The sequence below is a fragment of the Anoplopoma fimbria genome, chromosome 17 (assembly GCF_027596085.1).
Source record: "Anoplopoma fimbria isolate UVic2021 breed Golden Eagle Sablefish chromosome 17, Afim_UVic_2022, whole genome shotgun sequence".
NCBI lineage: Eukaryota > Metazoa > Chordata > Actinopteri > Perciformes > Anoplopomatidae > Anoplopoma > Anoplopoma fimbria.
The window spans coordinates 6,493,946-6,519,259 of NC_072465.1; the positions used below are offsets into that span (position 1 = coordinate 6,493,946).

At 42.9% G+C, this 25,314-nt stretch overlaps 2 protein-coding genes across 7 annotated transcripts in view; both read left to right on the top strand.

Annotated features, from left to right (window-relative positions):
- Positions 1-1,387: 1,387 nt before the first annotated feature.
- Positions 1,388-15,161, top strand: phf20a (PHD finger protein 20, a). 6 transcript variants are annotated; one of them, XM_054617297.1, is made up of 19 exons: positions 1,388-1,461; positions 1,627-1,829; positions 3,913-4,019; positions 4,708-4,879; positions 5,211-5,295; positions 5,702-5,778; positions 5,868-6,471; positions 6,597-6,647; positions 6,746-7,015; positions 7,263-7,457; positions 7,550-7,645; positions 8,261-8,416; positions 8,853-9,034; positions 9,130-9,229; positions 11,262-11,457; positions 11,641-12,076; positions 12,615-12,647; positions 12,864-13,044; positions 13,773-15,161. In XM_054617297.1, exons 3-19 carry the CDS (start codon positions 3,937-3,939, stop codon positions 13,913-13,915), a joined length of 3,060 nt encoding a protein of 1,019 aa, XP_054473272.1. In that variant the 5' UTR covers positions 1,388-1,461; positions 1,627-1,829; positions 3,913-3,936; the 3' UTR covers positions 13,916-15,161. The 6 variants fall into 6 exon arrangements, with proteins under 6 accessions (XP_054473272.1, XP_054473274.1, XP_054473275.1 ...); XM_054617299.1 differs by lacking the exon at positions 12,615-12,647; XM_054617300.1 differs by lacking the exon at positions 8,261-8,416.
- Positions 15,162-16,178: 1,017 nt separating this feature from the next.
- Positions 16,179-25,314, top strand: part of ndrg3a (ndrg family member 3a) — a 33,729-nt gene continuing 24,593 nt past the window's right edge. Inside the window, exon 1 of the mRNA XM_054616111.1 lies at positions 16,179-16,341. The gene's annotated coding sequence lies outside the window, so the exon portion shown is untranslated. The remainder of the gene's footprint in view (positions 16,342-25,314) is intronic.

The following is a 25,314-nucleotide window of genomic DNA, read 5'->3' on the forward strand; positions in this document are numbered from 1 at the left end:
CAGTGAGATCAGGATTTTGTCTAAAATACTTGCAGGTGACAAGGATGTTTTAAAGGATTCTTACTTTACCAAAGTGTATTGTTGAGTTGCATTTAATTTTCAGGTTGAAATTAAGGATATTTAAACAGTATTTTGCGTATTGACACCTGAAATGTGGGCTCAATAAATGATTAAACTGGTTATTATATTTTACGTTTTTTAATGAATTATATAAATAGTCTAAGGGGTCAAATTTCAAAACACAACATTGCATGTTTTCCTTAATTTGGATCTTGAAGGACCTTAACTTTTCGATTAAGATGATAACTCAATGGTTTGTCATTTTACATCCATATTTATAACATGCATGTTTTAAATATAATGGTTACCCCCTTAATACCTCAGAAAACATGCCCACTTACATCAGTATTACTGGGTAATTCCATGGAGTATTTGTTTTAAAAATGAAGAAATTTGAAAGTAGAGGCAGTTACCCTTTGCATCCCTCAATTCACCAGATTTTTCTCAGAAAGGCCTGTTAAGCGGAACACTTGTCTTACAATATGTTACACAATCAGACACAGAAAATGAGGATCCATTGGTCTCATTTGTTTTGTACAGCTGAAGAAGGCAACACTATTCAGAAGGTTTTGAAGTCTGTTTATCCAGAGTTATGAAAGTCTTATTCTTTTGTATCTGTGACTGCACAGGTGAACGGGTTGGCAAACAGACACAAGCCTCTCCCCATCCTGTCACACGGCATCATCCTCATATTCAACTGTTTGTCCTTTCATGCACATCACTGCACAAAGCTGCCACATGCGTCATCTGACACTCTCCTGCAATCATGTACCTGTCAGGCACTGGTGAGAAGCTGGCTAGGCACTGTGACCATGACAACAGAGTAAGAGGACCTTTGGCCTCAGCCTTTGAGACTGGAGTGAGTTAGAGGGGGAAAAAAAGCAATTGACAGCCTCTCACAAAAAGCACATTCAGTGACAGAGGTTATGAAAATAGCCGTTTATATTTTTTGAATCGTACTTAACTGCAAAAACAGCGGCCTTACTTTCATTATTGTGTTTAAATGCAACTAGGATTTCACAGTTTCAGTTGTTATGAGAGTTGCATAGAGTTTATAGTGTCACAGTGTAGTTTTATCATACATGTAAATAGTCAATAATCGTACGTGTTGTAGTCAAGTAGACTATTTAATGTACCAGAAGTATAGCTAGAGATATAAATAAAGAGATAGACAGAGAGCAACTCACCCACTAGTAAATGCAGTTTAGCTTGGTCACTCTCCACTCCTGTAAATAAACAACAGTTACTTTGTGTGGACGATGGGTGGCGCTATGTGCCCAGAGATATATAGATGAGAACCTGAATTATGATTTGCTCAGAGCCTTCCCTGATTTATTGGATCCAAATACACTACATGAGCAGCAAGTTAAAATGAGGGCCTCCATTTTTTTAATGTAACTGGTGAGAATATTATTTGGTGTCAAACTGCATCCTAAAAGCTTGATTTGTTCATTTAGATCCATTTAAAATATATTTAAAGTGCTTCGACATGAAGTTCTCCACTTGCTTATGAAAATAAATAAACATGGCATGTTAAAAGCAACACAATTCTGCATTTTTTTTAAGATGATAAAGGCCTTTAAGGACTTGGCCCAGTGTTGGCGCATGCGCAATGTAGTGCCACACTACCCGCGCCGGTGGTGAATGCAACTGGGAGAAATTCAACTGCGTGATCTGGACCAGACAAGCGGAGGCGGCGGGACCTGCACTTTGGAGGGATTACACGGCACACTGTATACCCAACCAGACAAAGAGTGACTGGAGAACAGGTAGGAAGCCCTTATCGGGTCTCCCCAGTGCATGCTCCCGAATAACATCTCGGCCGAGGCTGGTTTGGTGGATGAGTCAACGGTTTTATGCGGCGTGGTGCCGCATGTCGGCTTCTTGAGTTCAAAACAAACGTGACGAAGTAGGTAATAAAATGTGACGCTTGTACGTTTCTTGGTTCTATCAGTGTTGCTACCGGTTGGCCTCTTGTTCGCCGTGTGGCTTTTCTCTTGGTGCTTTTATTAAATGGCTGCGTGGTTTTCTCAGTTGTGTAAGTTTAGTGCTTTGCATTTCCACGCCGCGCGTTCACGGCACGAAAAGTATGACAAAGTAGGCCTAGCGCAAGAGGCCCCGAAGAGCTTTGTGAGTGGCAGCTGCGCGGCCAATCAGACGCGAGTATCCCGCCCACACCGGAATCTGTCGACCAATCATGTTCGCCAAAGCACTGACGTAGGCGACGGTTTCTCCCGCGCCACGCCCACTGCTTATAAAACACAGGACAATAAAGTGGCTAAAGCAGTTTAAGTGGTCAACAGTTTGTTTATATTTATGTAAATGAAGCAGGTTTTATTTTCTGGAGAAATTAATGAGATCTGTGACGTGCACCTGAAAAAAATAAAATGATGCGAGATGCATTTCTCTCCCTTTTTATAACAGTTTAAACTCAAATTAATTAAATTAATCATTGCAAAATATACGTGTAACATTTAAATTGATCATGTATATCTGTTTCCTGACTCATGGTTGGTTCGCGCGCCGGCTGCGTCGCTATAGGCTGTCTGTCTCTTTGTGCAGGCCAGTAAAAAATAAATAAAAGCACATTTAGTTTACACACTGCGTTTTGCTGAACAGTGTATGGTTGTCTCTGTGATAACGCGCGGGGATCGGGCCCGCCGCAGACGCAGCAGCGGCAGGCTCGTTTCCACCGTCTTCTATTGTGTCTATACGGGAAATCGGCTGACCAGAAAACACGTGGGCCGAGTAGTGCGAAGATATCCGGTTTGAACGTAGCACCGAAAGCCAGTTACTCCCGACTGCCTCCGCGATGGGGAACCGAGTCATCCATAACCGGGACAAAAGTAAGACGTTTGTGATGTATCATGTTAATCTTTTAGCCTTTAATAAAGGGTGCCGACATCCCAACCTGTCCTCTGTGTGCCCGACAAAGGAGGCGCTGTTATCGGGAGGGAATTTACATTTTTTATGCAAGACCATTAGATTAACCGCCTCCACCGAGCCCCAGCCTTTAATCTCAATTGAGGGGCAGATCATCTGCTTTTGACGAGACTTTGTTCGATGAGACAATAACCCAATTTACGACAAATGATACTGTTCATCAGACGAGTATTAGCTTGGTGCATTATTGCCTGCTTACTGTACTAATGGATGCTATCTGGAGGAAGTGAAAGCTATGCACGAGTCATTGTAGTCTTTGAGCCTCCTTGATGGGAGTAAAATAATACTGAGGACTTTTAAAAAAAAAAATATTGTTCATTATGATAAAGATGCTCGGAGGAACCTGTGTGAGGATGTGCTTCGACACCCCTGCTGTCTCAACTAGTGATCACTGAACATCTGGTATTAGTTACACATTTCATCACCATTTGAGGTACATGGCTCACCGTATTATTATTATTATTATCAGTTTTCCCCTCGCTTTACACTGTGTTAAAAACGTGTAATCTGTGGCTGCAGTGTATGTTTAGACTGGTAATATGTTTTCCCAGCCTGGACTGCATCATTGTTCCCACAATGGGAGTGCCATACTTATCTTTCAACACCACAATTGCTACTCTGGTGCAAAGCTGTGATTTTCCACAGTCTTCTGGTAAAAAAAATTGTTAGTGATGACCTGAGAGAGAGAGCGAGAGAGAGAGAGAGAGAGAGAGACAAGGCTGACTGCAAGATTGTCTGAAAAGTCCTTGATGTTCTTGGCTAGGCACGATGTGTTCTCAGTAGTATACACAAGGTCATCAGGGTTGAGATTTGATTGGTATGTTTATTGGTTAATGTGTGTGTGTGTGTGTGTGTGTGTGTGTGTGTGTGTGTGTGTGTGTGTGTGTGTGTGTGTGTGTGTGTGTACAGGAAGGGAGCCTTGATGTGGGCAGTATGAGTAAGACGCCCCCTAACAGAAGAGGGATATCTTTTGAGGTGGGAGCTCAGCTCGAGGCCAGAGACAGCCTCAAAAACTGGTGAGTCATGGCCTCGCTCATTCCTCCCCCATCCCCGTAACTGTTCATTCCCTCACTCTCTCTCATAATTTCTCATTGTCTCCATTTTGGGCCTTGGTCAGCCGTTCTGTATGTCTAACAAACATGAAAAGGAAAGAGTGAAGGAAGCCACTCAGATCTATTACTGCTCATTTTTTTCCCCAGTAAAAGGCAGCTGGCCATGGATTGATACTGAACGATAGTCAAATTAATCTGCGACTGTTAAATCATATTATAAATCATGTCAATGGTTTTAATGTGCCTAAGATAAAAATCAAGATTGTCATTGTGACAGAAGGAATTTTTTTTTTTTGCCAAACCACGTGACATTGCTCTCAAAAGCACAACAATGTGAGCAGCATTTTGGAAAGGATAAGGGACACTCATCACAGTCTTTTGCCTGACAGACACACATTAATAAAATGGAGTTGATATTGGTCTAATTATCTCCTGGCTGTACTGAATTTGTATCGAAACACATTAAAGTAGCGTGTCCATTCCCAATGCGGCCTCCGCACATAGTCTTCTTAACTTCAGCTGTGTCTCATGATTCAATGAGTTTCTTAATGTTTGACATTTTCCAGATTGACTGTGTTTAAAAAAAATAAAGGACAAGGAACTTGAACCTCTCCCTGTCCAGTCACATATTATTGAATTTCTTGTCGTGTAGGTATGCTGCCAACATAGAGAAGGTCGACTACGAAGGGGAAAAAGTACTCATCCATTACCGCCAGTGGAGCCACCGTTACGACGAGTGGTTTGACTGGACCAGTCCCTACCTGAGACCCGTGGAGAGGGTTCAGCTGAGGAGGCAGGGCCTGAACGACGACGCTCCTGAACCTGTAAGATTTCAACGCTTTTGCATAAAGGAATTGAAAATTCTGCTCCTCTTGTTGGTTATCTTGTGTTCCTCTAGCCTTTGTTTGTAGAATATATCTGCATAGAGGGGTTCTTAAACGTAAAAAAAACCCCCAAAAAACTGAAACATTATACTGGGATTTTATTATCATAATCCACATGGCTATCTGCTAATTTTAGTACCACTATTCCGTATTAATAACGACTCGCCAACAGTGAGGGTTTTGTTAGCATTTCACAGCTTCCCCTCCCCATGAGATTTTGACATCATGTCTACAGTATGTCCCTGATCCAGTGTTTCCGTCCCCCTTCCAGGGCTTTCATGTGAATGACAAGGTCCTGGCCAGCTGGTCTGACTGCCGTTTCTACCCCGCTAAGGTCATTTCGGTCAATAAAGATGGTGGGTATCGAAAACTTCAATTGTTGAGCAGAACTATCTTAAGATAATTTAAATGTATGGACACATAGTATCTCAAGTTAATGGTTCTAATAACTTTTAGCATATTTTTTTGGGAGGATGATAAAGATTTTACTCTTAATATTCAAGTTGTTTTGTTACAAAACAAGGTTGTGCAATATGGAGCACATGGTAGACTGAAATGTTAGTTTCACTTTTGTTTTCAAAAAGGAAGCTGTGGCACTCAATAATAGCAAAATGACTTTTTCTTTCACTAGCACAGAAAAGATAAACTATGAATATAAATCTGTCTGATGTACAATTACGAAAACTCACACTAACAACAGAAATAACTATTTAATAGGCTGCTGGCTCTCGTGTGACACATGTTCTCCTTTATCCCTTTCAGCATCCTACACTGTGAAGTTCTATGATGGTGTTATACAGACAGTGAAGGAGATACACGTGAAGCCTTTAATTAAAGAGGTAAATGTAATGAGTGAGCATAAACATCCATAATAAGGGCCATTTTCTGCCCGTTTCCTTAACTTCCTCTTTGTCCTACCTACAAATAGAGTGGTGGTGGTGGTGTTGGTGAAGGGAAGACTCGGTCCTCTGAAAGAAACATGGTTAGGAGGGCCCCGAACCGCAGGGACAGGAGGCCTCAGGAGAACGGCGGTCCCAAGAACAAGCGAGCCAGACGCAGCACGTCCGACCAGGAGGAGGACAGCAACAGTGAGGAGGAGGAGCGGGAGGAAGAGATGGTAAACCAGAAGAACAAGAAAACAAATGGTGAGGTAGAGGCCGCACCGACTATCAAACAGGAAGAGGAAATATCAGAGAGAGCAGACCAGGACAAGCCAGGGGATGTAGAAAAGGGAACCGGACTTACAAATGGTGTGAAGGTGGAAGAGGACGATGAGCTTAACGAGGAAAGGTGTCACGTAAATGGAGAGGTAAAGAAGGAAGAGGAGGAAACAGAACAGATTGGAACAAAGCCATACACAGCGTCGTCCAAGCCATACACAGAGTTGCCCACACAGACGTCAGCAAAGATGGAGCAGGTGCCCGTCACTATGACAACCACCGAAACCAATGGCGTTGTGGAGCAGAAGCTAAACGTCCAATCAGGAAGCACTCAGCCTGCAGCGGAAGTGCCACCTCCCCAGCCTGTGAAACGTAAGTGTTAATTACATTTAGCAGAAATGTCATCGGATCCATAGGATTGTGAAAATTGCAAACGATCTGCACATATTTTCAAGACAAAGCTGAATAAATTAATTTCTTTCTTTTGCCTTCTGTAGCGGTTAGGAAACAGGGTTTCCACAACCCCAACAGATTCAGCAGAGAACCATGTGAGTACAATCAAAAGTTATTAAACAAATAGAGCCATCCCTTGCGTTCTTTGATGTACTTTATATACATGCGTCACTCAAGTTGCTCCTTGTTTTAGTGTACCGAGTCATCAAAAACCAACCTCCTCCCGTCCTGTCCATCAACCTCGACCACAACCCGTTTAAGTGCAGCGCCCCCGGCTGCACCAAGTCATTCCGTAAGGCCAAGCTGCTGCACTACCACATGAAATATTACCACGGCGAGGAGCAGCCTCTGGAGGGGGAGCACAGCCCCACCAGGAGTGTCCAGACCAGGGCCTCTGAGAAACAATCTAGCGCCACGGGTTTGGACGGCCCAAAGAGGAGGCGCACCGTCTCTGCCTCTATGCGTGAGTTCCTCTCTGGTTTCACTTCTGTCCTGATGGAAGTAACAGGGAATTCTTTTTATTAGAATTGAGGTCAGCTGCTATTTCTACAATGCTCAAACCCAAGTGCATGGTATGCAACCACAGAAATGCTGAATCATGACGTGCTTTAATTGATGAGCATCATCTTCCTAAACAAGGCTGCTTTGTAAATATTGAACTTCCAGCCACATGAAATATAAAAATGGATTTTGGGCTTGTTTTTTCTCAGACTCTGTTGGGCCTGCGACAGCTCCCCGCGGTGAGGTGAAGACTGCAGGCAGGCGCACATCGGCCCCGCCTGTAGTCAACACACAGGGCCATCAGCAGAGGGCGCTGCTGAGGGAGAAGAGCAAGGAGAACCAGCTGGACAGGAACGGATGCCAGCAGCAGGACAAGGACTCGGACAAGAGTGGCTTCGACATCGGTCAGTTTTCATGCAGTATGAGTGAGAAACTGACAGAATTGTGATGGCTATGCACACACAAGGTTTAACTCTCACCACTTATTGGTCTCCAGGGTCAGTAAAAGACAAACTGAAAGATAAGCCGAAACAGAAGGACTTCCTCCGCATTAAGCTAAAGAAGAAGAAGAAGAAAAAGAAGGCCAAGTCTGGTAAGAATGGGGTTCCCTGGCATCAGGCCTCCTCCTCTGCTGCTCTGCATGTGCAACCCACTGTGACGCTGTGGAAACGGCTAGCCTGCAAATCATAGAGTACTCCATTTACTCCTCTTGGTGTGGTGGCTGAGCCTTGGTGTGTGGGAGAAGTGTTACATCTGTCGCTGGCCTCCTGTCACTCCATTACGCCAATCGGAAAGCTCCAACTCATATCTTTAACGTCACAGCTTCTTGCTTTTGCTCCCGTGTACGACGACAGTGTAGGTTATGTAAACCCAGATTTTGTTGTGGCACTGATATTGATTAATCCAAACACAAATCAAACAACGTCTCTATTCCTAGTTGGCATTCACATGTACGTACAGTATGTTAAGATAGATAATTACGATAACCTCCCACGTTGGTTATTTCATAATATTAAAATGCCTGCAACACGGGCCGCTATGGATTTCATCCCACTGATTGTCCCTGACTGTTCTTGAGTCTATTATTTGTCCATGTTTGTTTTGCCACAGTTTGTCCCCTCCTGATGGGCGTTTGTTAAGCATTTCCGAAGTTGACATTTTGTTCTACATCTGCTTCCCCCCCCACCCCCCTTCCCTGTATTAACAGACTACACAGGTAGTGAGGAGAATATTGACATCTCAGTATTGGGTCTTCAGTCCAAATTGAATTTGCCACTCAAATTCCCCCCCTCACACAATCACAAGCCCGAGGCCTACCCCAGCAGGCCTGGATACAGCTACTCAAAGCAGATACATGTGGATGGTGGGTATCTGTGTGACTGTGTGTGCGTGCGTGTGTGTGTGTGTATTAGCTTGTGTACATGGCTTCCTCTCCCCTCCATTCTCCTATTCCCTCTGGATTCAATCCATCATGTTGTTCTAGCTTGATGTGCATCATACCTGTTATGTGTCCAAATGTTGTTGCTCATAACACATCATGACCTGCAGAGTAAAACACGCTGCTGTTGCAGATAAAAATCAATATTTTTTAACAGTGGTTGATTGAATCCTGAGCTGTTCTTTGCTGCTATTGCTTGCTTCATCATGTAATCCACAAATATTCATTCAAACTCGTATAGCGCAACACATTTTGATCAGTCAAAGAATATAAATTTGAGCTAAATCGTCCAAGGAAAAGTTAATTCCTGCTATGTCGTCTCATGAAAAACAACAATATTTGTTTGTCCCTGTTACTGTAGATGAGGATAGCATGAGTGACTGGTCCACTGACAGTTGTGGGTGGAGCGATGATGACTTTGGGGTGGATTTGGACGTCACCACGCCTCCCCTGAGTGTGGACTCTGGTGCTGTTGACACAAGTGACCAAGAGATAGTGCGATGTATCTGTGAGGTGGAGGAAGAGAATGACTTCATGATTCAGGTGATTCACCACTTGTAGCATGTCTCTTTTTTTTTTTTTTTTTTTTTTTTGTCCTGGGGTTGAATTTATGTAAAACATGTGTGTCCTTCCCTCAGTGTGAAGATTGTTTGTGCTGGCAGCATGGCACCTGCATGGGCCTGCTGGAAGACAATGTTCCAGACCGATACACCTGCCACATCTGCAGAGACCCACCAGGTGAGGAGGAAAAAACACCATCACCTTTAGCTATAAATAAGACATAATAACAATTTGTTGACGTCAAAGCATCTGTTTGGCTAATCTGGTAAGGAGCACTGCAGGCTTTCTCTTTCTTTTTAACAAAGTATCATCTGCCATCTAGTGGACAATAAGATAAATGACAATTAATAGAGGACGTATATTTAAAAATAACTTTTCAATAGTGTGTTATGTTAAAATGCTATTCTACAGATTTTTTTTAAACAAATTTGATTTTAAAACTGCATAATTATTCACATTAATCTAGGATTTTATGTTCTTGCGCATCAAAATATTGAACTGTTTCCTGCTTAAAGAGAACAGTTTTAACTGCAGGATACAGTAAACGGCCCAGAATATGCTCCCAGTTATAGAAAGTAAGGAGAAAAAAACAGGTGAAAATCCATTGATTAGGCTTCAGATACACTCTGAAGCATGTTCATTTGCATTCAGCATAATCATTAAACAGTGAAACTACAGAATGTTTGCAGATTGCCTTTTGGCCAATTGATCTTTGAAATAATAACTCTAATTATTGTCCCATGGCCTGAACACTGCTGGCAATGTTTTCCAGCATTAAGCAGATTATACTCTGAAATAATACAGGCGTATAGGGGCTTAGTGTGTCCACAGTCAATGTGTGAATAAAGAGAAAAAATAAACTTGTTTTAAGAGCAAACACTGCCAAGGTGGAGGAGAGAGAGCTGCTATTCATGATCAGAGCAGGTCAACACATTGCCTGTAAAACTGAGAATTGTTGACCAAAGTATTTTGTTGACTCAGCACTGGGCTTTTTCCGATTGCCGATTGGACTGTATATCGACGATTAAAGGGGGGATTGACAGTTGTTTTTTCCTACGCAGGTATCAGGGCAACTTTAATAAACTTTAAATCGGAACCAATATGTTATGGAAATGATCTCTAGAATCTAAGCCCTGCTGTGCATTTAAATATGTTTCCGGTGGAGCAGCATGTCCGCCTGCTGAGCCCCGTAAATCAGCACGACTGACGAATTAATATTAAACCCTTAATTACAAACTAGTTTGCCGTCTCTTTTCCATGGATCTGACTCCCGGCATCTCTGTTCTCTATATGCCTGCTCACCATAATTTGCTCATCGTTCCATAAGAGTAGTTAATGTTAATTGGTATTATTTGGATTGTGATATTAAAGATAAAATGATGATGTTCAACGGAACATAATGCTGTTATATGGTCTCACCCATCAAAGACGCACAGACTTTTAAAAGGGAGCCTTTGTTTGAATGGAGGAGGCACTGCTATTCAAAATATATTTTTGGTTTTAAATATATAAAAAAAATTTAATTGAAACTATTTTAGATCCGTTACTTCAACTGCAGAGAGCTTAAAGGTTTGATTCTTTCAAAGCTCTGTCAAATGCTGAGCCATGCTCAGGATGACTATTTGAAACCTTGATCATAATAATTAAATTGATCATATCATTAAAAAAATATTTAAATTGTAGCATTAATAATTATCAAAAGTTAAACAGAGATTAAATTATTTAATGAAAACAAATAAATCTACTACTGCCACTAAGAATGTTATTATTGAGGTCAAACAAATATTTATACAGTAAAAATGTATTAAATATAAGATGTTTTTTTTTTTTACGTCAAGACCCAGTCCATGTTTGCATTTCACTGGTGTGCCGTTCCATAACTCCTCCTACTCCCCCACCCTGTTCGATCTTAACTAACCACAGTGGACAATATGAAAATGCAAATGATCACCCAGCTCTACATCGCACTTTGCTAAAGCTACCTCACATTTGTGTCTTGTGTTGTTTAGCCTGATGTCCTCACTTAATTAATGCTATAATTCCCACAATCCAAAAAGTGGGGACACTGCAACCAACCCAGTACAACAGCAAGAACACAAAGCGTAGCTCTTATGGCTCTCGATCACTTGCCAACAGCTTGACTTAGTAGTGCAAGCTCTGAACAAATCATTGCATTTGATAAAATTTGCAATTTGTTCCTTATTTCCAGGTCAGAGGCAAAGTCTGCGCTACTGGTACGATCGCGAGTGGTTGAGCAATGGTCACATGTACGGCTTGTCCTTCCTGGACGAGAACTACTCTCACCAAAACGCCAAGAAGATCACCACCACCCACCAGCTGCTGGGAGACGTGCACCACGTGGTAGAGATTCTCAACGGACTGCAGCTCAAGATGAGCATCCTACAGTGAGTACAAAGGACCTGCATGAAGAGATTTGAGGGTGTTTACTGTTTTCTACTGAAGTAAATTGAAATGAAGATCATGGTAAACATTATTGTTTTCTCACCCAGTTATTATTAAATGTTTTACTATTTAATCATTTTATCTTTTATTTGATGTTTGTCTAATCTTTCCTTTTGTCTTTTCAGGAGCAATACTCACCCAGACCTGCAGCTGTGGCGGCAGCCCTGGAAGCATTTGGAGAGGTCACGGACCGCCTCGTGTCGTGGCAGTGATGCCACTCCATCTCCTGTGACTCCCGATGAGGACATGAGCCGAGGGGAAATTTTAATGTCCAACGCTCTGGAGAAGCTGAGCCGGGCCGCTACGGCTGCCTCCTCCTCCTCGTCCGGCTCCTCCTTCCCCTTCCCATCCTTCCAGGACTCGTACATTATCAGTGAACATTGCTACCAGAAACCGCGGGCGTACTACCCGGCGGTGGAGCAGAGGCTGGTGGTGGAGACCCGACAGGGCTCAGAGCTGGAGGACAGCATGAGAAGCACAGAGGAACTGTTGGAGCGGGAGCAGCGCTACGGAAGCCTGCTGGAGACAGACAAGCCCAAATCAACAGGCACCAATAACAAGGTGAGGCCTCATTCCACAGCAGACAAGGAGGTTTAAAGTGCAGTCTATGTTGTCACTATAGACCAGTGAAATTAGCGCAAGTATTCACACCCTTCTGTAAAATCACTTTGAAAGAGTCCTTAAAATATGCTCATCAAACAGAGGATTATTTAGAGAATGATCTGTACATCACCCAAATGTATAAATAGAGAAAAAAGGATTTATCAAGTTGAACTGTCAGTGTTGTCAACCCAAATTGTAGTCGATCCAAAACCCAGTTTCTGTTGTGGAGAATATGGACGCCAGAGGCTGAGAGAATCTATGATTTTCGGAATGCATTATTGCTGCAACCTGAAACAAAATACTGCACCAGTTGCAGAATCGATCTTTAATTAATAAATTCAGTATATGAAGTGATTAAAGCTTCTGAATGTTCTTAAAGTTGTTCTGAGAAGCTCAATTTAACTCCCTCCTGCTGTTAGTGGCACAAGCAGCCCTTTTGTAGGCTCCTTTTCTTTGTTACAGTGACTTGACTTCCCTCTCACGGTTTTGATTATAGATTGGACAACAGAACATGTTAAATCAGAAACAGGTAAGTTGTGACAGTGAAATTACGTCTGAGTTACTCCAGTGATTCAAGGATTTGGCTCAGCTGTTGTTTGACCACACGCTTGACATAAGAAATACTTTATTCAGAGACTTGTGTGCATGAATAATGTGCATTGGTTCGGCAGAAAGCTTTTGCATACAGAGGTCTAAACCTTGTTGTGAAAATCTCGTTTTGATGATTTCCCCTGAATGTCTCTAGGCTTCGATGGTTGGCTCTTGGTCCCAGGCCGAGACGAGGGAAGAGGGCCGCAGAGATCCTGGAGAGGCTGCCGATAACAGCAGGCAGCAGCAACAGAGGCAGACCAACCTGCTGGACCACATAGATTCAGTCCAGGACGAGGTCTCACACAGGATGGACTTCATTGAGAGGGAGCTGGACGGTAAGACCTACGGTGACGTTGATCCAGTTGCTTACTTTGAGCCTAGATATAAAAAAATGTTGAAGATGACACCTGATGCTTACATCAGTGGTCCATCAATCCATAATGTTTATGTTGGCAGCCAAATGAGTCATGCTGGTAACATTAGGTTTGTATCCAACTAGGATAGTTCTGAAATCTATCTGACCAGCTGAGGTCACCCAGCATTAGCTAGCAGATATGGCTAATAATGTGACTGGGAAGATATGAAGCATGTTACCTATTACCAATAAAGACTGGTTATACTGAAGGTGTATAAGAAATCCATCCATTTCTTTGCTTAGTCTTGCTTTCATGTTTTCTTACTGTAGCTGTGGTGGCAAAAAAAAACTTGGCTGCAAAAGGGAAAAGTTATTGTTCCTACACTAGACCTGTGAACTACTAAATTCTAAAAGGCTTTAACAAGGTTTGTCATTCCTGATTAATATACAGCCCCCCCCATGTACAATTTCAAAACCACTCAATATAAACACATTTGCAATGGTGATTCATTCAGCACAGAGCACATTCTCAGGCACAAACGGTTGTGAGAATTGCATCAAAACTGGTTTGGGCTGCCCCACATTCTAAGACACTCCAACCTGGTGTGTCTTTGAGAACAGGATAGTGTTTGTTGGGTAAATAAAACTCATTGTGTGTAACCACGTGCTCTCTTAACCTCTGGTCTTTCTTCTGCTCGTCCCCCTCAGTGCTGGAGAGCTGGCTGGACTACACCGGGGAGCTGGAGCCTCCTGAACCTTTGGCCCGTCTGCCTCAGCTCAAACAACGCATGAAACGGCTGCTTACACAGCTGGGAAAGGTGCAGCAGATCGCCCTGTTCAGCTCCACATGAGGGCGCCAGAGAACAGCGGCGGCGTCAGTCCCCCCCCCCCACACACAGCATAAAGAAGCAGTGCAGCGGAGGAAGCCCTCTGGTCTCTGGCTGCAAAGATACGGATATTAATGCAAGTGCAGGACTCAGATTGTTCCGCACATTCTCTCTGACCAGGCTTCTGCAGCGGTTTCTCCTTTTTTAAAAAAGGTTCTGTGTGGTGGAATCCGATGCTACAGCCAGCCAGTGTCATATATTAACGTATTATATGAACATGTATGGAAAGTCAGCATCATAAATCAGGATGAAACACAAAAAGTAACCTCGTAAATGCAGGAGATTAATCATTAGGACCAGAATACACTTCTGTGGTTCCCATGCAACTCTAAACCTAATGAATGCCTTTTGTCTGAGCTACTGCTTAAGGTTGCCCTGTCTCTCTCAGTACACAGTGCTTTACACGCAGAAGCTTTATATTGGAAATTGCAAATGAGTTCCTGAACCTCTTTGCAATCGTCTTTTTGAACATGTTTTCAAATGGTCACTGTTTTTCGCATCAACAATGTCCCAAAGTTCCATTTTTGTCACCTGCCATGCCATACTGCATTAAAACTCTTGCTGCAAGTGTTGACAGAAAGTAACTTGAAGACATCCAGTATGTAAGGGCACTGTACAAGCAGTCTCTGCAGATAATTTGTTCCGTTTTTGATCTACTCAAGGGTTTGTTTTCTACTACACTGTGAAGTTATTTTTGTCTGGAATCAAAGGCATCTTATTTTCAGTTTTAGAGACATAACAAGTGTGATTTCTGTTTTGTCTGAAACTGTATTGCTTCTTTTCTAACAGTCCTCTCATGAGTGTATCGGTTTCATCAGTTAATCTTTGTGTTTGTTAGTTACCGTATCCTTTACTTCAATTTACTGTTTGCATCGTTGTTGCTGTAGCACTTGACCCCTTGAGTCACTGAAAACTGTAATGTGGACTTGTCCCTTCTTACTTAGCATATTGTGCTTTGTCAGCGACAACTACTACTTGGAAGACATGCAAATTTATTTTCCCTTTTCTGTTCTGTTTCATCTGTTTATTTACATTTTTGCTTGTTTGTAAATATGTTATTCAAAAATGTGCTCTTTATTGAAAACCTCCTCCAAATTCATTTATTGTATGCTACTGTACTGTAAGTGTCTGGCTTAGAAGCAGGGAAATGTCAAAAACAATGCAAACAGATCTGCTGGTACATAAATAAACTATCATTGTTATTAATCACTACAGGCATATTTTTGACTTATTTTCTCAATGTGTCTATGACAGGAATTAGAATAAAAATGTTCCCTCTCATCCTCTTTATCCCTCTGGTAATATCGTCACCAGTGCAGTTAACGGTTGCATCATTCACAGTTTGATGTAACATGTTTGTGCTCTTACACAATCAGATTGAAATTGAGGGCAGCAGTAGTCTTGAAGGCCTGCGTTTATGACTGAGATTTTTCAAAACAAGAGGGAACCCTGCTGATGTGCCACTGAGCAAGGCATTTGTCCAAGAACTCTACAATAAAGCGGCTCATGAACAAAAACGGAGCGCACTGGTTGTAGTGGACTGCTGCAGTTTGGTGAAATCAGTAAAGGAGAAGGAAAAAAAAACTTTTCTGGAGCCATGCCAAATAAGAGTGCGTGCATACTTTAATGAAATGTTTTTTTTTATTATTACACAGCCGATTTGGGCGGTTACATAATCAGATTGAAAATAAAAAATTGATGGAAATTCTAATCGGTTAATCTCCAAAATTTGAGCCAGCATCATGTGGTGTTTTATCAGGGCAAATGATATATTCCTCACGAAAAACGTGTACAGAGTCAAGTCAACATTGTTGGGACTATTACCAAACATGGACTTTGTTGAAAAAGACCAATGCCCTTGATATGAAAAAATTAAATAAATGCAATTATCTCACCTCATCCTATCAAAAGTGGGCGTTTACTTTCAGGCATGCGCTTTCCGCCTTCTATTTTAATCCAAGACTGAAGCAGCTCTGGCCCATTTCTGAAATAAAATTGGTATTTGCAGCATTGAAACGTGCTTTACGGTCGTGAGTGCAGTTTTATCTCGTCAGTGCCATTACAGGTAGTGTGAGCCCTCTTCATTTTGCTTCCCCGTGCCTTGGGTGCAGAGTCTCGTCTTCATCCTTTCGGAGCAGAGTGAGCCCTCCTGTCGCCTCCTCCTGTCTGTGCCGTGCACCGCCTCCTCTCATTGGCTCTTCCGCGGTGTCTGCGACGCAGCGTGTAGTTCCGCCCCAGAGTCACATCGAAATACTAGTTGAGGCAGAAGAAGCGGCAGACAAGAGCAGCCTGTACTGTAAACCTAAATATTCACATTACCTTTGATAATCAACAATATACGCGGAGAGGAACGAGCCGGAAGCCACCGGACACTTATTTTTACCGACGAGGTGAGTGTTCGCTCCGTGTTTTCGCGGTAGTGTGTCCCCGTTTACCGTTTGCAGATGTTCCCGATGCCACAGGAGATTATCTCAGCCCCGCTGGATTCCCCCAACCTGTTCACGTCGCTCTCCACACATCGACTCGTGTGTCGGAGGAATGATGGCAGCCGCTAGAAACAACCAAAGCACCGCGATCGTTCTTGATCAGAGGACGCGTGAACCGAGCGAAGCGGTTCAGTTCGAAGAAGCTGCAGCTCGATTGAATGGAGTTCATCGCCGCTTCTCTCCACAGTGATGCGACATAACGACTGTCTCCTCTCCGTGTCTTCATGTAGTCAGTGCAGTGCGTATTGGTACTGCTTTGTTTTCTGTTACATTGTGTACCTGCTACATAATAACTTTGCTTCTATATAGATCAAAATGAAATGAGGCCTGTCACGATGCGTTACATGGTATATTACAAACAATGGACCAAATGTTGTCGACTCGCGTAAAGCTAGATTAATTTAATACAGTTTTACAATTCAAACTTCACACCTAAAATCCCCGTCAAAATACCGTTGTGTATTCTCCTTTATGTACTGATAAGTTACCAGTTTAAGGTTTTTAAATGTATGGTTATGTATAATAAAACACAAGTTTTACTTACAGGTGTATTCCAGGACCAGTAATCTAATTTTCAGTTGGGATTTCATTTTGTCTGGAGTTTGAACAGGAAGTCTTTAACGCTATCTTAAAAAAAAAAAGACCCACCACTTTGTGTTGAATGTGATCCCTGCCGTCTCTCATGGTGTCACTGTCACTGTACTGTAGATATTACTATTTAATCTGCACATTTTTCCAAACACTGTCCGAGTCCAGACATGGCAGATCCATCATTATCAATCAGATTGATCATAATGATGTAGCTGCAGGTGTTCCACCATTCAGACACCACATGAAGGATGACAATGTCACTGGTGGCCATGCGAAGGTCACCCAGGTGGGAAGTGTAAGAGAGTGGCCATCAGGTGTTTCCACAATTACCTTAAGTAACCATGGTCATCTGGGGATATCTTTTTAAATGATATCTTCTACAGTTCCCCAATAAAACCACCAGGAGCAATGGGGATATAAAAGTAATCATATTTGTAGGAAATTAATTAAATACCTTTTTAAGTTGAAGGTCATTAAAACCTTTGTATTGAGTACTACAGGCACTGAATGTACAATCTGTATGTTACAGCCTTAATACTGCTATCTAAAAGTTTAAATTTGAGTATGTTATAGTTTGATGGTGGTGGGGTTAAATTCAGGTGTTCTATCTCCCACAATGCCCCCAGCAGCGTCACATGATCACTAAGGTTTAATTGGAGCTTACACAACAAGCAGCCACCAGGCGTCTGTTGTCATTGACAACATTGTCGCTAAAGACAGTTGTGAAGAGTGGAAAAGCAAATAGATAACACACTCCTAACATAAAGCTTGTATCTGCAAGTTGATCTGTAAACCAGTCTTTTGTTTTGTTAGCGGGAGAAAGAGCAGATGGGGGGGGGGGGGTAGTTTGAGGTTTATTGCTGTATTGTTGGAAGCAATCCACTCCTGGTTGATTATTAGGCTGCAGTGAAAACCTACTGGCTAACTAAAGGGAGTGTCAAAAGTTGTTAATTAAGCCACACATTGTACTTGAGATCTTGAAATCTAAAGGGAATGTGTTTGCCCTTAATGAAATTTGAATAATTTGAAATGGGTTTATGGGCTTTACTACAATACTGAGTTTTAAAGCTGTCTGATTTTTTTCCTATTCCTTTTTGACTGTGGAGGGATTCCACCTTCCACAAGTGCTCAGAGAAATTAAAACAAAGTCAGCATAATGCAACAATACTTTATATTGCATTAATTCTCTAACTGAATGACATAAAGTATTTTCAATATGTCACTGTCAAGAAACGACACTATTAAGGTGCCTTTCAGCATGTAATACTACTTAAACATACATTATCAGAGGGATTACTGAGTAACTAACAAGTGAAAGGTGCTCTTGTGTAGAAGAGGATTTCTTGCTGGGATGAATGTCAGGATGTGAGGGAATAACGCTCACTGGAGAGATGGAGACAGTAATTAAGCCACTGTGCTGACAGTCAGTCTGCCTGGTGTTCACTCTCACCTCAGCATTACTGTGTCTGCTGGTTTTCCAGCACTGCAGGGCAAAACGTCACCTGCGCCACAGACATGGACATTTACTTGGACTTCTTGTCATTACTGGAAATACCCCGTTCATTTATGGGAAGGAGCTTTGGTGCTGCTGTTGTGTTTTTTGTAACTGGACTGCATCTGTAATTCAAGCTGCACCCGAACTAGAGCTTCAGCACAAGCTCTTCCACAGCAGCTTCAAGCGTTCAGAACAAAAACAGCTGATGCATACACTCATACCGCTATTCCAAGCTAACTACTTATCTTCTCTTATCTTGTGTGTCCTTTGCTTCATCAGTCTCTACTAGGGGATGAAATTGGGGATAAATATACTTATAGAAAACAAATAAATGACAAAACACCAGAGACAGTTGCTAGCGGTCTTGTCTGCAGCAGTGGCAGGGTCCACACTTTTTCCAGACACCCTTATATGCTGGATCACACCCCTACTGAAGGAAGGGCTCTGTCCGTCTCCATTTTCTATATCAACATCTGCAATAAAGTCAGCAGGTGGTGATGAGGAGAGAGGAAGAGCACAGGTGGTACGCTTGTTGATCCAAAGTGTTGGATACGAGCCAAGGTGGACCTCCGGGTGCCCTGGACCGTCCTTCACTGTCGCTGTAATTTAGGCTCATGTATTTTGCGTGTATGTGAGAGAGATGGGAGGCAAAGCAAGGGGATGTTCCAGCTCTCCACTGAGACAAATCCCAGTTTGTCATAGATACAAATAAGCGAGCACACACCACACACACTACGCACTCTGAAGCTCAAACATGTGGGAAGCATGCAGATTTCTTTACAGGGTCTTATTATAGGCTGCACGCAGCACAAATCATTTCATACTTGGCTTGCTTTAATGGTCTAGGGATCACCCAGGAAAGTTAAATGCTTTAGTGGTGGTTTTTGTGACCATTCAAATGGCAGATACAGATTCCCTGGTGGTTTGAAGATATCCCCCCCCCCCCTCAGGCTGTGTTGCTGATCGAAGCAGTAGAATTCAGGCTGAGACGATACCCAAAGCCCCAATCATCAAACGCTTAAAGTTCACTTGTAGAGATGGCGTCCCTGGTGAGAGTAGCTCAGTCTGAGTCGTGTCTTATTTATGTTATGTGTATATTATTGATACATACGAGGTAGATGAATAATTGGCTATGGCTTTTTATGACTCATTTGATGTGTTATTGCTGCATTGAATGCTAATGAGAGCACAGTGCCAGCTACTCTGGTCGGTGAAGCATTAGTCGTTGCGATGAGGAGGGAATAACTTTATGTAAATGATGGTGAAAAAGGTCATTTGATTTCAGCTGCACCACCAGCGGAGTCAAGGATGACGTGTGTGTGTGGTGACCCACGGTTACCAAGGACAACACAGACCTCCACGGCAAGCGTTTGCAAGACAGGGGGATGCCAGAGAAGCCACCTCGGTGTTTCTGTGGGAGATTGAGTTGTCAGTAATCAGTCATTGAGACAGCCAAGCTGACTGCATGGATCACTCTGTTAGCAGAGGCTGTGTTCCTGTGAGGCAACAGGCCTCTCAGCACTGATCCACACACTGAAACGCGCTGAGACTTGTTTTGATTCAATGGCCTCGGTGGATTCAGGAGGTCTTCACCAGGGCTCTCATGTCTCTGTGCTTTGTTAATATTTTATGGAGTTTCGAGCCCAACTCGTTGAACTGATTCTGTGGGTGTGTGTGAGCTAGTGTTCGGGCTTCACAGATGGTCTCGCTGCTGCCTCCACAGCTGCCCTTCGGCCTGCCTAACCGCGGTCGACAGATCCTGCTGAGCCTCCAGCAGGACTCCACTGCTCTGGAAACTGCCCACTCACATCAGCCAGCTGGGACCCAGGACACACACACACACACACACACACACACACACACACACACACACACACACACACACACACACACACACACACACACACACACACACACACACACACACACACAGCACCCTCTCGCACTTTGTCTTTCTCTGGGCTCTCCGCAGAAGTGAGCATGGCAGAGGAAATCCCCACAGACTGAGCGGCAGCTAGCCTAGCGTAGCGAAGTAGGGGCAGGTACTCTGTTAGCAGCACTGAGTGCAGGTCCGACAGGCCCGGCCATTCAGTCTTATTTATAGCCAGATACAAGGAGGAGCCGGGAGAGACTCATTCAGCCGGGCTCTCACTCCTCTATGACCTATCGCAGCAGGTTTAGCCGGACTCATCTGTCTCTTGGCGCCCCTGTTAGTAGTGATGATATGTTTTTTTTCCCCTTTTTTTTCTTTTACCTCATCCTCCCTCCATGCCTTTCTTTGTGTGGGACCTGTCTATGCTAGTGTGTGCATTTATTTATTGATGATGTGTGTCATGTAGCTACAGCTTTCTAAATTGCAGTTCTCTTACTAGTCTATTTATCATTGTTTGAAAGGAGCTGCTGTGGTAGTTCCCTGCAGGGTATTATTTGGAGTCAAAGGAAATATGAAAAATATAATTCATGCCTGTGTCTGTGGGTGGCAAACCCTGAATAACTATGTCGTATATATTGCCCGATATTGCCCTTGTCCACACTAATGGCTTGTAATGTAGAGCCATTATTGTGGGCTTATTTATGGCTGGATGAGTGACCAAGAAACGGTATTATGCTAAATTTGTGATGGAAGGAAAGTACATTGATGCGTAATACTTTTGTTTCTGATATCTTTATCCTGATTCATTATGTACAGTTATTGGTCCATCACCCCCACGCAGGTTAGTCCTGCTTAGGTTGAAGTTGGGTGGATTTTCAACTTGAACCCTTTCACTGTGTCTTTTATCGGTTAATTGAAGTTAATTGTAACATTTTTGGCTCCCTAAAAATGATCGGTTGTAGTTTTCTCCAGCCTCATGTGTCACTTCTGGTTGCAAAAAGCCAATCTGCCGTTAGCCAAAATCCAAGATGCCGACGGTCAAAGTGCCGAACTGCTGGCTTCAAAAGGCAGACCACAAAACAAATGGGTGACGTCACGGTGACTTTCGTCATCTTCTCATATATAGTTTACAGGTCTAATCAGCCAAAATGAGTAAAAACTGCAGTATACCAGACTGTTAAACCTCTTGTTAATACATTGTTGTAGCCATCCTCAGTTCAATTATATGGCATTCAGACACATTTTAAGTCAAAAATTACATTATGAGTAAATTTTGGTTAATTGTCCAGTTTTAGTTTATAGTCCAATACAAGAGAAGAAAGAGTTTAGAGGAAACAAACAAAAATACATTAATCCATAAGACTTAAAATTGATATACATCTTAGTGCAGGGACCACTTCTTTTGGAGGAAGACCAAAATAGATTGCTGACTGTGGGGCTATAGTACAATGTACTGAGCAGGGAGGAACATGGGAAGGCGGACTCACATCCCAGCTGCCCACACACACACACACACACACACACACACACACACACACACACACACACACACACACACACACACTCAAGAACTTACATATCATACACATACAAAATTCATAACATGACTATGCACACTTCCTTGTCTGACACAGGCTTGATGGATAAATTGAGTTTCCAGTTTGCTGGTCCGAAACATTACTTCACCAACGGAAAATATTGCTGTTGGTCTCTGGATGTGTATTAGCGCAGTACATTTTTGCGCACTGCTGGGAAATGTGACAAATTATTCTATGAACCATAGCACTGTATTTAGGAAGCGACTCAGGCCTTGGAGACTCTCTGGCTGTGTGCGTTTCTTCATGTGAGAGGTGAAGAAGCATGCTGATGTAGATATGTGGTTATAAATCAATTCCGCTAGATGAAGCTCTTTAATCTCATAAGACCATTAGCAGATAAAGTGGCCCCTCAAGGAATAAGGTAATTCTTTAAAAGCCATCGGAGAGTTATGGGAGGGGTCTTGCACTCAGTTGCTCTGCAGGACAAGAGAGGTGTGTGTGGGGGGGTGTGTGTGGGTGTGTGTGGGTGGACTGTATATGTGAAGTGGATATAGTCACCATGACGTCACCCAATGGTTTGTGGACTGCAGTTATGAAGCCTCAAGTTCTCTTTGGCTGTCAGCATCTTGTTTTTTATGCAACAAGAAGTGATAGGAGAGCTAAGAACAACTGAAAGTGACATAATACATTTGTAGGTGACCAAACATTTTACAATTAACTTTCAGGAACTGAAACAGACTGAGAAAAGGGTTAAAGATGTAACTTGAAAACGAGGACAACTCTCAGACCGGACGACGCCGTGGTAGTGACCTGTCTATCAAAAGGTAGACACGCCCTAAATCATACCCTGCTTTACGTATATTCTGATTTACACTCAATTGGACCATAATTTGCTAAATTAACATAATTCTTTATTGAAGAACAACTGAAACTAGCGTTTGAGAACATAAACTCATGTTTACTGAGGTAATCAATCAATCAATTGAGTGAAGAGTAGGGTCATTTTCTTACAGACTTCTTATCAATCAGACTTCTTTCTGCAATCAGAGGAGTCGTACCCTACTGGCCATTAGAAAGAATGTGATTTTGTGGGGCATCCGCATTGGCTTCATTTTTCAGACCCAGAGGTTTCCGCCTGGTCCTTACTTAGAGTTTGTGTCTGTTTCCATGGGTGCCTTTTATGAGTGCCACAGAGGCTGTCCCCAATCCTGCGTGAGTATAGAGGTCAGAGTTTGGGTGCGTGTAAGAGGGGGGGCCCTTTCTTGGCAGGCAGATCAGTGCAGTGGCAGCTTTGTGCCAATGAGTATCTTTGCTGATGAACGCGCCTTTTACTCACATGCGTACACACGCACACACACAGAACAGTTCAAGTGGTGGACGATCATTTTAGGATTTCCTCTATATTAAAAAGATGCAGTTGTGCGGTTCATTAGACACATATTTGGAGAGACAAAGATGTGCACACTATGAGTAAATATCACGTCATGAGTCTCCCACCTCCCACGCTCAAACGCCATTGGATGTGTGTGACCTGTACTTTCACAGCAGCACCCTGCATTATTGTGTGTGAAGATATCCCATGTCTCATCCAAGTACAACCTCACAAGTTCAATAACACTTTTATCACTTGCATTTTGAGTTATAGCTGGCCAGAGGCTCAGGATATTAAATGCAGTAGTGACTGAGTGGGTCTGCCTTAAGATTCGGTGTCCAAATAGAGGACGAGTCAATTATAGTAATGCAGTATTTAGCATCTAATAGATCTTTTTAATCTCTGAAGGATCAAAGACGGAGGCCGGTGTTCCGAGGAAGATTATTTTCTCGTATTAATAATCCTAAAATAGTTTCTCTTGCAGATTGAGTTGCTTATATTTCTTTTGTCTTTGCAACCAACACAACGTTATTTTTTGCCTTGTCTCCTATTCAGTGGTCATCTACATACATCTGTGTGTGTATACAGCCATTATATGAACGTACACCTGAGCAGGATCAGGTGTTTTCAGTTTGGTTTCAAAGCCAGAGGTGGGTGTTGGATAAGAATAGACTATTTTGATAGGATCATGTCAGAAGAAGACATCAGAGAAGTGTCTCATCATAGTTTTTGCTGGATCGTGAAAAGAGGAACAAAAATATCAGCTTGTGTCAAGAGAACCATATAAACTGTGAGGAGGATGATTGAGCCTCTGGAGAGCGAGCTGTCATTTAATTAAGTACGTGGAGCATGGGGAGCTGTGTGCGTGTGCATGCGAGTGTGTGCTTGCTGTCTCTGTGCGCGTTCAGCTGTGTGTGTTTGCTGACGGTATAGTGAGGAGACGGTCTGTGTTTTAGGTCAGCTTTTCCATGATGGAGAACAAAAGAGCAAACTCCAGATCCCAATCCCTCCTCGGTCTTACCCCTCGCCTCTAGAACAGAACAGAACATAATAGAATCCAAGTATCCTCGTTGTTATCACCAATTATTTGCTCAACAAATATATTTTCCTCTTCTAATTCCCTTACCGAACCGCCCAGTTTAATGCAATAATCTGGAACTGAGCCTTGTCACAGTCCATTAGTTTTACTCCGGCGGGATTGTTGCCTCTGCAGACTGTAAACTGTAAACACAGGTTTGGCCTGGTTGCAAAAAGGTGGAGGGGAAAGACATTTCTGATGACGTGGATGGAAAAGTCTCGAAGTCTAAGAGGAAGGCGTCACCACACTGGTGACGGTGCGGGGATAAGTTGTTTTTTACTCTACTGTAGCCCTGACAGGGAGGACGTAGAAGTAAGGCTGTGTGAGTGGTTGGCAGGCGGGTAGTATCCCTGGAATTTGTGCTGGCCTATTTTCTGTTGTGATGTGAAGCCTGGTGAAGTGTCGATTGAGGACCGAGGACAGACGTGCCTGTGTTCCTCTGTGATAGTAACTGTCATTAGAAATAATTTGGCTCCCGGAGAAAGCAGACAGGCAGGTGACACCAGGCGACTTCCTTTTGCTGGAATTGAATTGGCAATTAGCTGTGCCCCGAATCTAGGGCAGGATCTTTTGATTAACGCAACCCATTAAAGGTTAGTCCTTGGGAGGCTTTGAAGGCCTGACTGTGTACATCCTTATAACTTAATTTTTTTTTAATGAAATATCTAGGCTGCTAACCGCAACGAGCAGTGGAGTTTATATCCGTGTTCTTTAAATGTGGGCAACAGAGGCTATTTTGGTAAAGGCCCTGTTGGTCTGTTATGACGTGTTCAGTCTAGAAATGCAGACTTTGGAGGACCCAACCCCTGAATTAGGTCACGGCAACAATGCTCCTTCTGAAACGTCACCACAGCACACAGAGATGAGGCAGCTCAGTCATAATGTGGTGACAGTGTGGAGCTGGTGTCAAGGAGGATCACTAGTCATGTT

Coding starts and splice junctions, on each gene's coding strand:
- phf20a (XM_054617297.1), top strand. CDS start 3,937: ATGAGTAAGACGCCCCCTAACAGAAGAGGGATATCTTTTGAGGTGGGA. Junction 9,035..9,129: donor AGAATGACTTCATGATTCAG/GTGATTCACCAC, acceptor TCCTTCCCTCAG/TGTGAAGATTGTTTGTGCTG. Junction 12,648..12,863: donor ACATGTTAAATCAGAAACAG/GTAAGTTGTGAC, acceptor GAATGTCTCTAG/GCTTCGATGGTTGGCTCTTG.